Source organism: Furipterus horrens, unplaced genomic scaffold (assembly GCF_987537825.1).
Source record: "Furipterus horrens unplaced genomic scaffold, mFurHor1.1.pri manual_scaffold_17, whole genome shotgun sequence".
Taxonomy (NCBI): domain Eukaryota; kingdom Metazoa; phylum Chordata; class Mammalia; order Chiroptera; family Furipteridae; genus Furipterus; species Furipterus horrens.
This window is the reverse complement of record NW_028327187.1, coordinates 53,319,795-53,333,088: the sequence shown is the minus strand read 5'-3', so window position 1 is coordinate 53,333,088 and position 13,294 is coordinate 53,319,795. Positions and strand designations below refer to the sequence as shown.

General features: G+C 43.0%; 1 protein-coding gene across 1 annotated transcript in view; it reads left to right on the top strand.

Moving 5' to 3' along the window:
* Positions 1–13,294, top strand: part of FRMPD3 (FERM and PDZ domain containing 3) — a 162,872-nt gene that overhangs the window by 121,676 nt on the left and 27,902 nt on the right. Inside the window, exons 9-11 of the mRNA XM_090264719.1 lie at positions 819–955; positions 1,357–1,483; positions 11,587–11,676. Coding sequence (XP_090120845.1) covers positions 819–955; positions 1,357–1,483; positions 11,587–11,676 — 354 coding nt within the window. The remainder of the gene's footprint in view (positions 1–818; positions 956–1,356; positions 1,484–11,586; positions 11,677–13,294) is intronic.

Sequence of the window (13,294 nt, the reverse complement as noted above, 5' to 3'; positions counted from 1 at the left end):
TTCTATTCCATTTATCAACCTTTTTATCTTCATGCCAACATCACACTCTTCGGATTACTGTAGCTTTATAATAAGTCTTAAAATAGGTAGTATTTGTCCTCCAACTTTATTCTACTTTTTCAAAGTTGTTTTGACCATTCTAGGTCCTTTGCGTTTGCATATGAATTTTACAATTCACTTGTCAATTTCTACCATAATGGGCAACTAATCTAACCAAGAGTGAATCTTAGACTCGGACCCTCAGAGTTTAGGAATTATCATATCCTTGGCCAGCAGCTCTAGCATAGTCCTTTTAGGATAGCATAAGGAAGACTGACTCATCAGTGCTTTTGACCTTCAGATCTTAAAGAACAAAATATCTGCCCATCTCTGCAATCTATCACTCACCCTAGGCTTCTGGGCCAGATACCTATAGAGAGCCGCTCCCAATGTCTCTCTTCCTTTGTTCTCATCTGAGCTGGGGTGGGGAGGGGGGTAAGTATAGGACCCTGAGAAAAAACAGGGAGGGGTTCTTGTAAGAGAAGGAAAGAAATGAAATATCACTTTTGCAGCAATCTAGATGTCCTGCTCACTTATGCCAGTGTGTGCAACCATAACTGAGAAGAAAACTGTTCAATATCTACTAAATGAAATGAAGTGTGTCTGAGACCTGAGATTCCTCTGTTACCCCTTCCCCAAAGGCAGAACTTTCCTCTTCTCCTTGATCTAGAAGTCTTCCTGGCACTAAGGATACTTTTCTAGGATGGAAGAGAGTGAATGGGTGGGTGGATAGGGAATGTCTCCTTTAACTAACAGGTTTGGATTGTCCTCTCTCACAGAGTCGGAATGATGTAATCCGAGAACGCTTTGGAATGGACCCTAAACCAGAGATGCTTTTGGGTCTTGCTGCCCTCCACATCTATATCACTGTCTCAGCTACTCGACCTAGTCAGAAGATTTCACTCAAGAATGTGGAGTGAGTTGTGCTGAGAACCTTTGGGATGGGGCCTTTCTAAAGCTGTGGAGGGAGAAGGTACATTGTTGAGCTGTGCTATGCTTTTCAGGAATGTAGATCCGGGATGGGAGTGCGAATTGGGGTTCCTCATACCTAGACCATGATGTCCTTAATTGACATCTTCTACTAGGGAACTATGGCCAATGTTATTCTCCGGCCCCACCTCTCCCCCATCTGTCTTTCTCTTTCTCCCATGCTTCATTCCTTTATCTCTGCTCACTCCCATCTGTCTTTCTCTTTCTCCCATGCTTCATTCCTTTATCTCTGCTTCTCAGATTCAGTCTGTTTCTGTCTTACCATAACCTTCCTTTCTCTGTCCCACATTGTCTCTCATTAATTTCTTACTTTTTTTCTACTTTCAGGAAGGAGTGGGGCCTGGAACCCTTTCTTCCCCCCTCCCTCCTGCAGAGCATCAAAGAGAAGAACCTCCGAAAATCTCTCTCTCAGCAACTGAAGGCTCACCAAACACATCCTTCCAGCGGCACCAAGGTACCTAGAGTAGGCCATTGGGCACCCTATTCAGGCACTAGTAGCCATGAGGGCTTCTCCATGGTTTCCCAGCAGGCCTGGTCTTTGGGGATCCTCCCCACTGTTTTCAACTTGGGTACGATACAGCTTGGCTGGATATGGGGAATGGTTGTAGAGAAGGGTTTTCTCTAAGCCTGAGCTTCCCCCAGGGACAACTTGGTGGCCGGTCACTGAGAAAGCCGAGGGTCCTCTGAGTAAAGGGACCAAGATGCAGGAAGAGAAAATTTTCAGGTCATTTCACCCATTTAGTCAGTGCTGGTTGAGCATCTGCCATGTGGAAAGCACTACACCCTGGATAGCACATGTTTTCCATGAAAGTGACTGCTCTTTCTCTCATTTGATTTCTAATTCATTAGTCCTGGGACAGGGAATTTTGGGAGATAAGGCATGGCCTGGAGAATGGGTCACTGGGTGGCATGTTGAGGACTCAGTTCACTGCTCTGTGTTCCTGAACTTTCTTGGGTACCCTCTGAGGAACTCTCACTCCTTGCTCCCCCAGCCCTGTAGACCCTTTTCACGCTTGTGAAGCTCAGTCTGTTTGTGCCTAGGAGGCGGTAGGTTGGTGAGAGGCACTGAAATCAGCATGCAGATGTAGACAAAAGACACAGTCACCCCTGTATACTCCACCCATTTCAGATTCCTTGCATTACCAACTAGCTTCTTTTTTTTTTTAAGTATATTTTATTGATTATGTTGTTACAGTAGTTCCAATTTTTTCCCCTTTACTCCCCTCCACCCAGTATCTCCCTCCCCCAGCATCCCCCCCCAAGTCCATACCCATGGTTCGTAAAAAATAACTATCCCTCCCTCTCAGATATTAAGACCCTTTGTAATCTTGTAAAGGACAATGGGCGAAGGTCTCAAGCTCCTCTAGCTGCTTCAAGCTGGACATGGTCGTCGTCCTACCTACTCTTGGGTCCAGAAATCCCTAATAATAGTGGGGGTGTGGAGGGGAGGGTGGCCTTCTCACATGGGGAAGGATTGTGCAGACTCCAGGTCAGTTGGCTGTCTCCGGACAACGGCGTGCTTGGTTTAGCAGGCTGGCATCCTTGTTGTGTTCTGGGGGCAACAGATTTGGCAAAAAGGGTTAAAAAGCATCATTCAATCCATAACTACTAGGTGACAAAAGGCAGGGATTAATATTTCAATGTTCCATATTAGAAGAAAAAAAAAAGGGGGGGGCTTCTTTGGAGGAAGGTGTGCTAGGCACATCTCGCCTGTCCAAAACCCTTTTGCCCATTATATTTAGTTTGGGCTGAGGGAAATAGTTTATGTTTCCCCCCTCTCAGACCTCTGGGCCCTTTCTGTCCAAGCCATTAGGATAGAAAAGAGAATTCAGTTTTAAAGTGAAGCCCACAGACCACCCCATTCTTCACCAACCCAGCCATTTAGTTCAGCCAAACTGTTGAGTCTCAGGAGGCAGCGCTGCAGAGAGGATTAAGTGAGGCTTATGCGTACAGACAATCACTCAGGTAATGCGGTCATAGGCTTATGCCCTTTGAAAACAGAAAACACATGTTAATTTATGTAACATAACCAACAAACAGGTCTCTAAATCTGTAAGACTGTCTTATTGGGAAGACATCCAGTTGCAAGGCACTTGACATTCTACTTGCCTGCAACTTGAATCTCTTTGGTGATATCACAGATACGGTTTAATTTTCAAGTGAAACCATTTTTTTAAGTGAGAAGAAACTTTTAAGACGGTTAGCTGCCCTACTTTACAGTCTGCCACTGATCATTGTGATTTTCCTTGAATAATGATTTTTCTCCCTAAGGTTACTCTCCTTGTCTTTAAAGGGACTACATTAAGTCCATTTTTAATTTATCCTGTTCGTTTGCATAAACATAACAAGAGCAGCAAATGATCACTTATGATCTTTAGTTCTGTTTTGCTGGAACTTACCCAAGGAACATTTAGGGTGGCCCTCAGTCTGCTCTTCAGGGCACAGAAGCTGGGCCACATACCTGGCATTCATCCTTGCCTGTACACACCTGTCCTTTCCAAGTCTTTCTGGTTTTCCATTGTGCCTTAAGGTCCCTTCTAGCCATCTTTCAGGAAAACAACCTTCGTTCCTTCCCTGGAGAGATTGCTGTGGACCGCACAACCAACCATGGCAGCAGGCCTTTTATTTCGCGGGCTTTTATTACCTTTGAAAGTCATTCCCAGTTCCTTAGGGCTTTTTGGTAACAACCTGAGCCCAAGCATGTCTCCTTTAGGCTTGACATTCCAGTCAAAGGCTTGGTCAGAAAAAGGAACCTCTATTAACAACTGGTCTTATTAGTTCTATGCAAAGAAACTTAAGTCATTACTTACTTGTTTAGAATGCCAAACTCTGGAGAGATCAAATAGGGAGAAAAATATACAACGTGAAGGAAAATCTTTGTCCTAATATTCACTGAACTGGCATTTCCATTCTTCATATTTTCATTTTCCCCCACTAAAAAAATTTTTTTGTTTGTTTTTCCATTACAGTTGTCTCACTTTTTTTTTCCCCTCTTGCTTCCCTGTATCCTGCCCCTCCCTTCCCCCACATTCAGTCCCCACTCAGTTGCCCATGTCTGTGGGTCATTTATACATGTTCTTTGATTTGACACTTCCCCTTCTTACCCCCTTTTCTCCCTCCCACCTCCCCCCTTGTTACTGTTAGTCTACTCCTTGTTTACATACCTCTGGTTCAATTTTGCTCATTTGTTTGTGTTGTTCATTAGTTTCCTGTAATAGGTGACAGCATAAGGTATTTTTCTTTCGTTGCCTGGCTTATTTCGCTAAGCATAATTCTCTCTAGTTCCATCCATGTTGTTGCAAATGGTAGAAGTTCCTTCTTTCTTTCTGCTACATAGAACTCCATTGTGTAAATGTACCACAGTTTTTTGATCCACTCATCTACAGATGGGCATTTAGGTTGTTTCCAGCACTTGGCTATTGTAAATAGTGCTGCTATGAACATTGGAGTGCATAGGTTTTTTTGAATTGGTGTTTCAGGATTTTTCGGATATAATCCCAGTAATGGAATTGCTGGTTCAAAAGGCAGTTCCGTTTTTAGTTTTTTGAGGAAATTCCAAACTGTTTTCCATAGTGGCTGCACCAGTCTGCATTCCCACCAGCAGTGCACCAGGGTTCCCGTTCCTCCGCATCCTCTCCAGCACAAGTTGTTTGTTGATTTGTTGATTATGGCCATTCTGACTGGCGTGAGGTGGTATCTCATTGTGGTTTTTATTTGCATCTCTCTGATGGCTAGTGATGTTGAGCATACTTTCATATGTCTATGGGCCCTCTGTATGTCTTCTTTGGAGAAGTGTTTGTTCAGGTCCTTTGCCCATTTTTTAATTGGGTTGTCTGTCTTCTTGGTGTTGAGTCGTATGAGTTCTTTATATATTTTGGAGATCAATCCCTTGTCTGAGATGTCATTGGTGAATATATTTTCCCATATGGTTGGTTTCCTTTTCATCTTGCTGATGTTTTCTTTAGCTGAGCAGAAACTTTTTAGTTTGATGTAGTCCCATTTGTTTATTCTTTCCTTTTTTTCCCTTGCCTTAGGAGATATATCAGTGAAAATGTTGCTATGTGGGATATCTGAAATTTTCCTGCCTATTTTTTCCTCTAGGACTTTTATGGTATCACAGCTCACATTTAAGTCTTTGATCCATTTTGAGTTTATTCTGGTGTATGGTGTAAGTTGGTGGTCTAGTTTCATTTTTTTGCATGTCCCTGTCCAGTTCTCCCAACACCATTTGTTAAAGAGGCTCTTTTCACACCATTTGATGTTCTTTCCCCCTTTGTCAAATATTAGTTGACCATATGAACCTGGGTTTATTTCTGGGCTCTCTATTCTGTTCCATTGATCTATGTGTCTGTTTTTATGCCAGTACCAGACTGTTTTGATTACCGTGGCCTTGTAGTATAGTTTGATATCAGGTATTATGATTCCTCCTACTGTGTTCTTCCTCAAAATTGCTGTGGCTATTCGGGCTCTTTTTTGGTTCCATATAAATTTTTGAAGTATTTGTTCTAGGTCTGTGAAATATGTTGCTGGTATTTTAATAGGGATTGCATTGAATCTATAAATTGCTTTGGGTAGTATGGACATTTTAATGATGTTGATTCTTCCCATCCATGAGCATGGTATATGCTTCCATTTATTTGTAACTTCTTTAATTTCTTTCTTCAGTGTTATGTAGTTTTCTGAGTACAGGTCTTTTACCTCCTTGGTTAAGTTTATTCCTAGGTATTTTATTTTTCTTGTTGCTATGGTAAATTGAGTTTTTCTTTCAGTTTCTATCTCTGAGTTTTTATTGTTGGTGTATAAAAATGCCTTCGATTTCTTAATATTGACTTTGTATCCTGCTATTTTGCCGAATTCACTTATTAGGTCGAGTAGTTTTTTTGTGGAGTCTATAGGGTTTTCTATGTACACTATCATGTCATCTGCAAATAATGACAGTTTTACTTCCTCTTTTCCAATTTGGATGCCTTTTATTTCTCTTTCTTGTCTGATTGCTGTGGCTAGAACTTCCAAGACTATGTTGAATAGGAGTGGGGAGAGCAGACATCCTTGTCTTGTTCCTGATCTCAGGGGAAATGCTCTCAGTTTTTGCCCATTGAGTATGATGTTCGCTTCAGGTTTCTCATATATGGCCTTTATTATTTTGAGGTATGCTCCCTCTATTCCCATTTTGCTGAGAGTTTTTATCATAAATGGGTGTTGTACTTTATCAAATGCTTTTTCTGCATCTATTGATATTATCATGTTGTTTTTGTCTTTCATTTTGTTTATGTGGTGTATTACGTTTATTGATTTGCGAATATTAAACCATCCTTGCATCCCTGGGATGAATCCTACTTGATCGTGGTGTATGATCTTTCTAATGTGTTGCTGGATCCTGTTTGCCAATATTTTGTTGAGGATTTTAGCATCTATGTTCATCAGCGATATTGGCCTGTAGTTTTCTTTCTTTGTTGTGTCTTGACCTGGTTTTGGAATTAGGGTTATACTGGCTTCATAGAATGAGTTTGGCAGTCTTCCCACTTCTTGTATCTTTTGGAATAGTCTGAGAAGGATAGGAGTTAGTTCTTTCCTCAATGTTTTGTAGAATTCACTTGTGAAGCCATCCGGTCCAGGGCTTTTGTGTGCTGGGAGTTTTTTGATTACTGCTTCAATTTCACTAGCTGTTATTGGTCTATTCAGACTTTCTGCTTCTTCTTGATTCAGTTTGGGAAGACTATAGGTTTCCAGGAATTTGTCCATTTCCTCTAGGTTGTCAAATTTCTTGCCATACAGTTGTTCGTAATAATTTCTTATAATCCTTTGTATTTCTGTGGTATCAGTTGTGATTTCTCCTCTTCCGTTTCTGATTTTATTTATTTGGGTCCTCTCTCTTTTTTTCTTGATGAGCCTGGTTAAAGGCTTGTCAATTTTGTTTATTTTTTCAAAGAACCAGCTCCTACTTTTGTTCATCTTTTGAATTGTTAGTTTAGACTCTATGTCATTTAATTCTGCTCTGATCTTGATGATTTCCTTCCTTCTACTTGATCTGGGCTTTGCTTGTTGTTCTTCCTCTAGATCTTGTAGCTATAGGGTTAAATTTTTTATTAGATATTCCTCTAGCTTTTTTAGGTAGGCCTGTATTGCTATGAACTTTCCTCTTAGGACTACTTTCGCTGTATCCCATAGGTTTTGGGTTGTTGTGTGTTCATTATCATTAGTTTCCAGAAACTTTTTGATTTCTTCCTTGATGTCATTGTTAACCCATTCATTATTTAATAGCATGTTATTCATTCTCCATGAGTTTGAATGTTTTTGAGTTTTTTCCTTGAGGTTGATTTCCAATTTTAAGCCATTGTGATCTGAGAAGATGCTTGATATAATTTCAATTTTCTTGAATTTGTTAAGGCTTGTTTTGTGTCCTACCATGTGGTCTACCTTTGAAAATGTTCCATGTGCACTTGAGAAGTATGTATATTTTGCTTCTTTGGGGTGAAAACTTCTATATATATCGACTAAGTCCATTTGATCTAGAGTGTTGTTCAGTGCCTCAATATCTTTGGTGTTTCTTTGCTTCGAAGATCTGTCCATTGTTGACAATGGGGTGTTAAAGTCCCCTACTATGAGTGTGTTGTTGTCTATATCTTTCTTGGAGTCTTTCAAAAGTTTCCTTATATATTTGGGTGCTCCTAAGTTGGGTGCATATATATTTATAAGGGTTATATCTTTTTGATGGATTTTTCCCTTAAGTATTATGAAATGCCCTTCTTTGTCTCTTTTTATGGACTTTGCTGTGAAATCTGTTTTGTCTGATATAAGTATTGCTACCCCGGCTTTTTTTTCATGCCCATTTGCTTGAAATACTTTTTTCCATCCCTTTACTTTCATTCTGTGTAGATCTTTTGTTCTAAGGTGGGTCTCTTGTAGACAGCATATATGTGGGTCATTCTTTCTAATCCATTCAGCTACCCTATGTCTTTTAATTGGAGCGTTTAATCCATTTACATTTAAGGTTATTACCGATAAGTACTTATTCATTGTCATTTTTCCCCTTTGTACTCGTGTTCTTCTCTGTCTCTCTCTGTTTCTTTATCTTCTTAGAGCAGACCCTTTAGCATCTCTTGCATTGCTGGTTTGGTGGAGATGTATTCTTTTAGCCTTCCTTTGTCTTGGAAGCTCCTTATTTCACCCTCCATTTTGAATGAGAGCTTTGCTGGGTATAGTATTCTAGGTTGTAGGCCTTTGTTTTTCATTGCTTGGAATATTTTTTGCCATTCCCTTCTGGCTTGTAGTGTTTCTGCTGAGAAATCTGATGATAGCTTTATTGGAGTACCCTTGTATGTTATTAGTTGTTTTTCTCTTGCTGCTTTTAGGATCCTCTCTTTGTCTTTGAATGTTGCCATTTTAATTATGATGTGTCTTGAGGTGGGCCTGTTGGGGTTCATCTTCATTGGGACCCTCTGTGCTTCCTGGACTTGCGTGACTCTTTCTCTCGTCATGTTAGGGAAGTTTTCTGTCATTAGTTTTTCAAAGAGGTTTTCTATCCCTTGCTCTTCTTCTTCTCCTTCTGGAATTCCTATGATACGGATATTATTACGTTTCATGTTGTCCTGCAGCTGTCTTAGAACCTCTTCAGTCTTGTTCAGTCTTTTTTCATTTTGTTGCATTGTCTGGGAGTTTTTGTGTAGGTTGTCCTCCAGCTCTCTGATCCGATCTTCTGCTTCCTCTAGCCTGCTTTTAATTCCTTCTACTGTGTTCTTCAATTCAGAGATCGTATTCTTCATTTCTTCCTGGCTCTTATTGATAGCTTCTATGTCCTTTTTCATGCTCACGTAATTTTCTGTGAGTTCCTTGTATTTTTTCTGGAGTTCTTTGTAGTTTCCGCTGAGCTCATTCAATCTCTCCATAATCCATGTTTTGAATTCCATATCTGATAGTTCGCTCCCCTCTATTTCATTTAGCACTCTTTCTGGGGATTCTACCTTTCCTTTTGATGGGAGGTTGTTTCTCTGTCTCCCCATTTTTTTGACTCCTATTGTTTGTTGGTGCTTCTTAGAATGATCTGCACTTCCTGGATCTGCCACTGGTGGCGTCAGATCCTGTACCAGTCTGGCCCTAGGCAGCCTGTTGGAGACTTCCAGGGATCTACTGCTGTTGTCTGTCTTCTTTGATTGTTAATCTACTCAATCTGTGATTAGCTGTCAGGCTTAAGGACTGTGGGTGTGGCAGCTTAATTCCTGTAGGCAGGGCTTTTGCTTCCCCTCAGGCTGACGACACTTGGAGGGGAATGGTGTACCCGCAGTACTGGGGATGAGTCAGCACTGGGACCCAGTCGGCTGCTCCTCCAGTTCTCCCCTCAAAGCCACCGTGCCAAACTCTCCCCAAGTGTCTCCAGTCCTCTCTGCCTTCCCTCTGCTTGAGCCCAGGGTAAGTGGTGGCCAAAATATTTTCGTATGTGATCCACTTAAGAGCTCTTTTTCTCCTGCTGTTTCTCTCCGGCTAGCAAGAAACCCTGTGGCTTTTCGCTTTTCACAGCTGATACTATTTTACTTTCCACTCTGTTGCTGTAGGCTGGGAAGCCCAGCTGGGGGTTTAGACCCTGCCCTTCTCAGGGGGAACCCCTGGCTGCTGAGCTGTTTCTCAGTCCCTTCAGCTGCCACCCATGTGAGCCCAGCCAGCCCTTCCGCGTCTCCGCACTCCCTACCGGTCAAGTTGTGATGTAGCGGCCTTTTCTGTCTCTCCGTGGTTATAAGACTTCTTTCCAGCTAGTGTTCCGTTGGTTATTCCAGATGATTTCTCCAAAATTAAGTTGTAAATCCAGACTGGTCCTGGGAGGAGGTTAGTGTAGCTTCCATTTACTCCTCCGCCATCTTGGATCTCCCAGAGAAGTCTTTAAAATGTTTCTTGAGAAAGCTATTTTTGTGAGGTTACTGTTGTGACGTTGTTAGGTAACAAATGTTCTCCCCGTGGGGTTTCACCTTCAGCCTGGGGCCCTGTCGGCTTCCTGCGCTGGGTTAACTGCAGCCGGCGCAAAAGGAAGAGAGTGAGTTCGGGGCAGGAGGGGCGACGCTTGAGGATCCACGCCAGGGGCTCTGGAACCAGCGAGCGCGGACGAGAGGACGCTGGGCTCTAGCTGCACCCGCAGCTGCTCCAAAGTAGCCCCCACTTGCGCTCGAGGAGGTGGTTGGCAACTAGCTTCTTTTAAGATGCAAATTTCCCGAGAGTTAAGCCATTCCTACCTTGCTGTGCATATTTAATCAGATTGTTTTCTTCTCAGTGGAGAACATCAGTGCTCACAACCATCTCCTCAGCAAACATTTTCTTGAGGCTCCCCAGTGCTTGGGCTGGAGATTCAAAGTTGAAAAAGGCCTGGTTTCCAACCTCAAGTTGGGCACAGGTAGTGGAGAAACACAACAGTCATAGCACAGTGCAACAAGCGTGGGTGCTCTGGAAGCATGCAGAAAGAACACCCAGCCCAAACCAAAGGCAGAAAAGACCAGGAATTGGTGCATTTGATGCCAGAGCTGGGTCTTGATGTACAGATAAGAGTTTGTCTAGGTGAATTGGGAGTAGCAAGTCTGTCTCAGGGAGGGGGAGATCTGTTTGTATAAAGCCATCAGGACATGAGACAATGTTATACATGAAAAGAAATGCAAATAGTTCACCATAAGCCAGGACAGAGAGTTCAAGGAACATACCTGGGTCAAGGGGAAGTGGGGGCAAAAGAGGAGGCCAGAGAATTTGGCAGGAGCCAATTCATGGAGGGTCTTGTGTGTTGTGGAAAGTAGTTATACTTCACCCTATAGGGCAGCCGAGAGCCATTGAAGGGTTTAAGCAGGCAGCTGATGGGATTAATTTTATATTTTAGGATGTTCCCTATAAGCAGTGTGGCAGGGTTGAGGAAAAGGAATGTCAGTACTGAAGGTAACCTGCCTGCCACCCTGACACAGGTGGGGAACATCAAGGAAATGACCACGGGGCTAGAGAAGAGGGGTGGATAGACAGGAGGTGGAATCAGGATGATGCAGTGACTGGTGACCTCCTCAGGTAAGAGGATGAGGGAGAATTCCAGTGTGACTCCCAGGTTTCTAGCTGAAACCCCCAGGGGATGCTGCCATCACTGTTAGAAACTTGTATGAGTAAATGCCAGGAGAAGAGCAGGCTTGGGACTTAGGTGTGCTCAGGATCAAAGGTATTGAGGGGGACCTCTGGTTGGGGATTGTTAGTACCTAGTGGCTATAGGGGATCTCAGTAGAAAGGCATATATGAAGTGGAGTCTCACAGTTGGAGAAAGGTATTGTAATTGACCAAGAAAATGAGTAAGTTGTATTCTTAAGGAATGAGAATCAGAAGGAAACAGAAGGTTTAGGAAGGGAGAGGGGATGCTAGAGGCAAGACCTGTCAAGACCTGTCTGAAGGGGAACCTTCCTGCAGTTTCTCTGAGGGTCTCCTCACCTGCTGCAGTGTGTTTTGCTAACTCGATCCTATCCTAAGATGTTGACACTCCTTCCTGAGAACACCGGTTTGCTTTTTGTGTGGCTCAGCTTTCTCATATTTCTGAATGGGTTGTTTCCACAGGGCTCCACAATTCAGGCAAAGCTCCAGTATCTTCGAATTCTGAATGAACTTCCAACCTTCACTGGCGTTTTGTTCAACACTGTGGGTCTGGTCAGTGACGGCAGTGGGATTGGGTGGGAGGGAGCCCTCTGTGGGTGCTTTCCTTGGGTGGAGGGCAGGAGGGACTCCATTAGAGCTTTAGGATGGCACTTTGTCTCAGCAAATATTTCTAAAGGTCTTCCCTACTCTTCCTCCTTCTTCTCCCTCCTCCTGACCATGGTGCTCTGGTCCCGCCTCTGATAAAATGGGAAAGTAGGAGGTGATATTTGTTTTCAGTATCCTTCCATGACCCTGTTGTGTCTCTTTTCCTTAATTCAGAGGTTGGCAAACTTTTTCCATAAAGGGAAAGACAGCGAATATTTCAGGCTTAGCATTCAGGCTATGCATGTGTCAAATACTCAGCCCTGTCACTGTAGCTCAAAAGCAGCCATAGAAAATGCATAAACAAATGAGTGTGGCTGTGTTCCTATATCTCCTTTTATGGACACTGAAATTTGAATTTCATGTAATTTTCACATATCACAAAATACGGTTCTTTTGAATTTTCCCAACCATTTAAAAATGTAAAACACCATTCTTAGTTCATGGGCAGTATAAAAACTGGTGGTGGGCCAGATTTGCCCATAGGCCAGAGTGTGCTGATCCCTGCTCTGTTTCATTGCCCTGCAGTACCCCACCCCAGGCTTCCTGCATTAGTATGCTTTCCTCCACCTACTTAGGGCATCCACTGCAGCAACACCCTTCTAAGGAGAAGGAGGGACTGTTGGTCCCCCTAAGACTGTGCTCCAAGCTAGTTTACCCTAGTGAACTATGGTGAAAGGAAATTCAAATCATCTTGCTGACTGGATCTAGGTACTTGTCATGCTCTGGGGAACAAACTGGGGCCACCAATGGAAAGGTGCTTATCAAAGTATCTACAGCAAATGGGAGATGTTCCTTGGGGTGATGCTCATACCAGAGAATGGGCCAGCAGAAGGCTCAGGCCTGATGGCACCAAGAGCCTGTCAGGATCACTTAAGGGAATTCAGTCCATCCAGTACAGAAGTAGCCATTTACATACTAGAATTTGAGGATCACTGAAAGCCCACTGCCCGCTTCCTTCACCCTACTCCCCACACCCCTGCCACTGCTGAAATTCTTATAGGCCATTTCTTTGGGTTAAGACTGATGTAGTGCCTATTAAAGGGGAAATATTTTCTTAGGGAAAGAGTCCCCCCTCCCCCATTAAGCATCCAATCAACTTTTAACACATTAGACAGAGTTACTTTTTTTGTCTGTTTGGCTTCTGGCAACCAGTAAAAGTTTGAGTGGCTGTTGGTTGGGGTCAGGGATTAGGGAATAAAGAGCAAACATAGGATACTACCTGTTCAGAGTACTGGGTGGATGCCTTGAGTGGCCTGAGCAACAAATGGGAAGTCTGTGGGGCTTGATAGGAATAGGATGCTGTAAAGGCACCAGAAAAAGCCTCACCTACTTTGTGATTTTGCTAGAGCCAACCCTGCTGCTGCCCACTTCACTCGACCTGCTGCTAAGGCTAAGGTATCCATTTGGACTGATGATCTTGGGCCCAGTCCTGAGAACTGGAACATCCCAGACCATTTTCCCCTCAAGGTTGTCCTCCTGCTCTGAAACTGAGCCCCAGATATTTCCGAACTTCCCAGCAGATAGG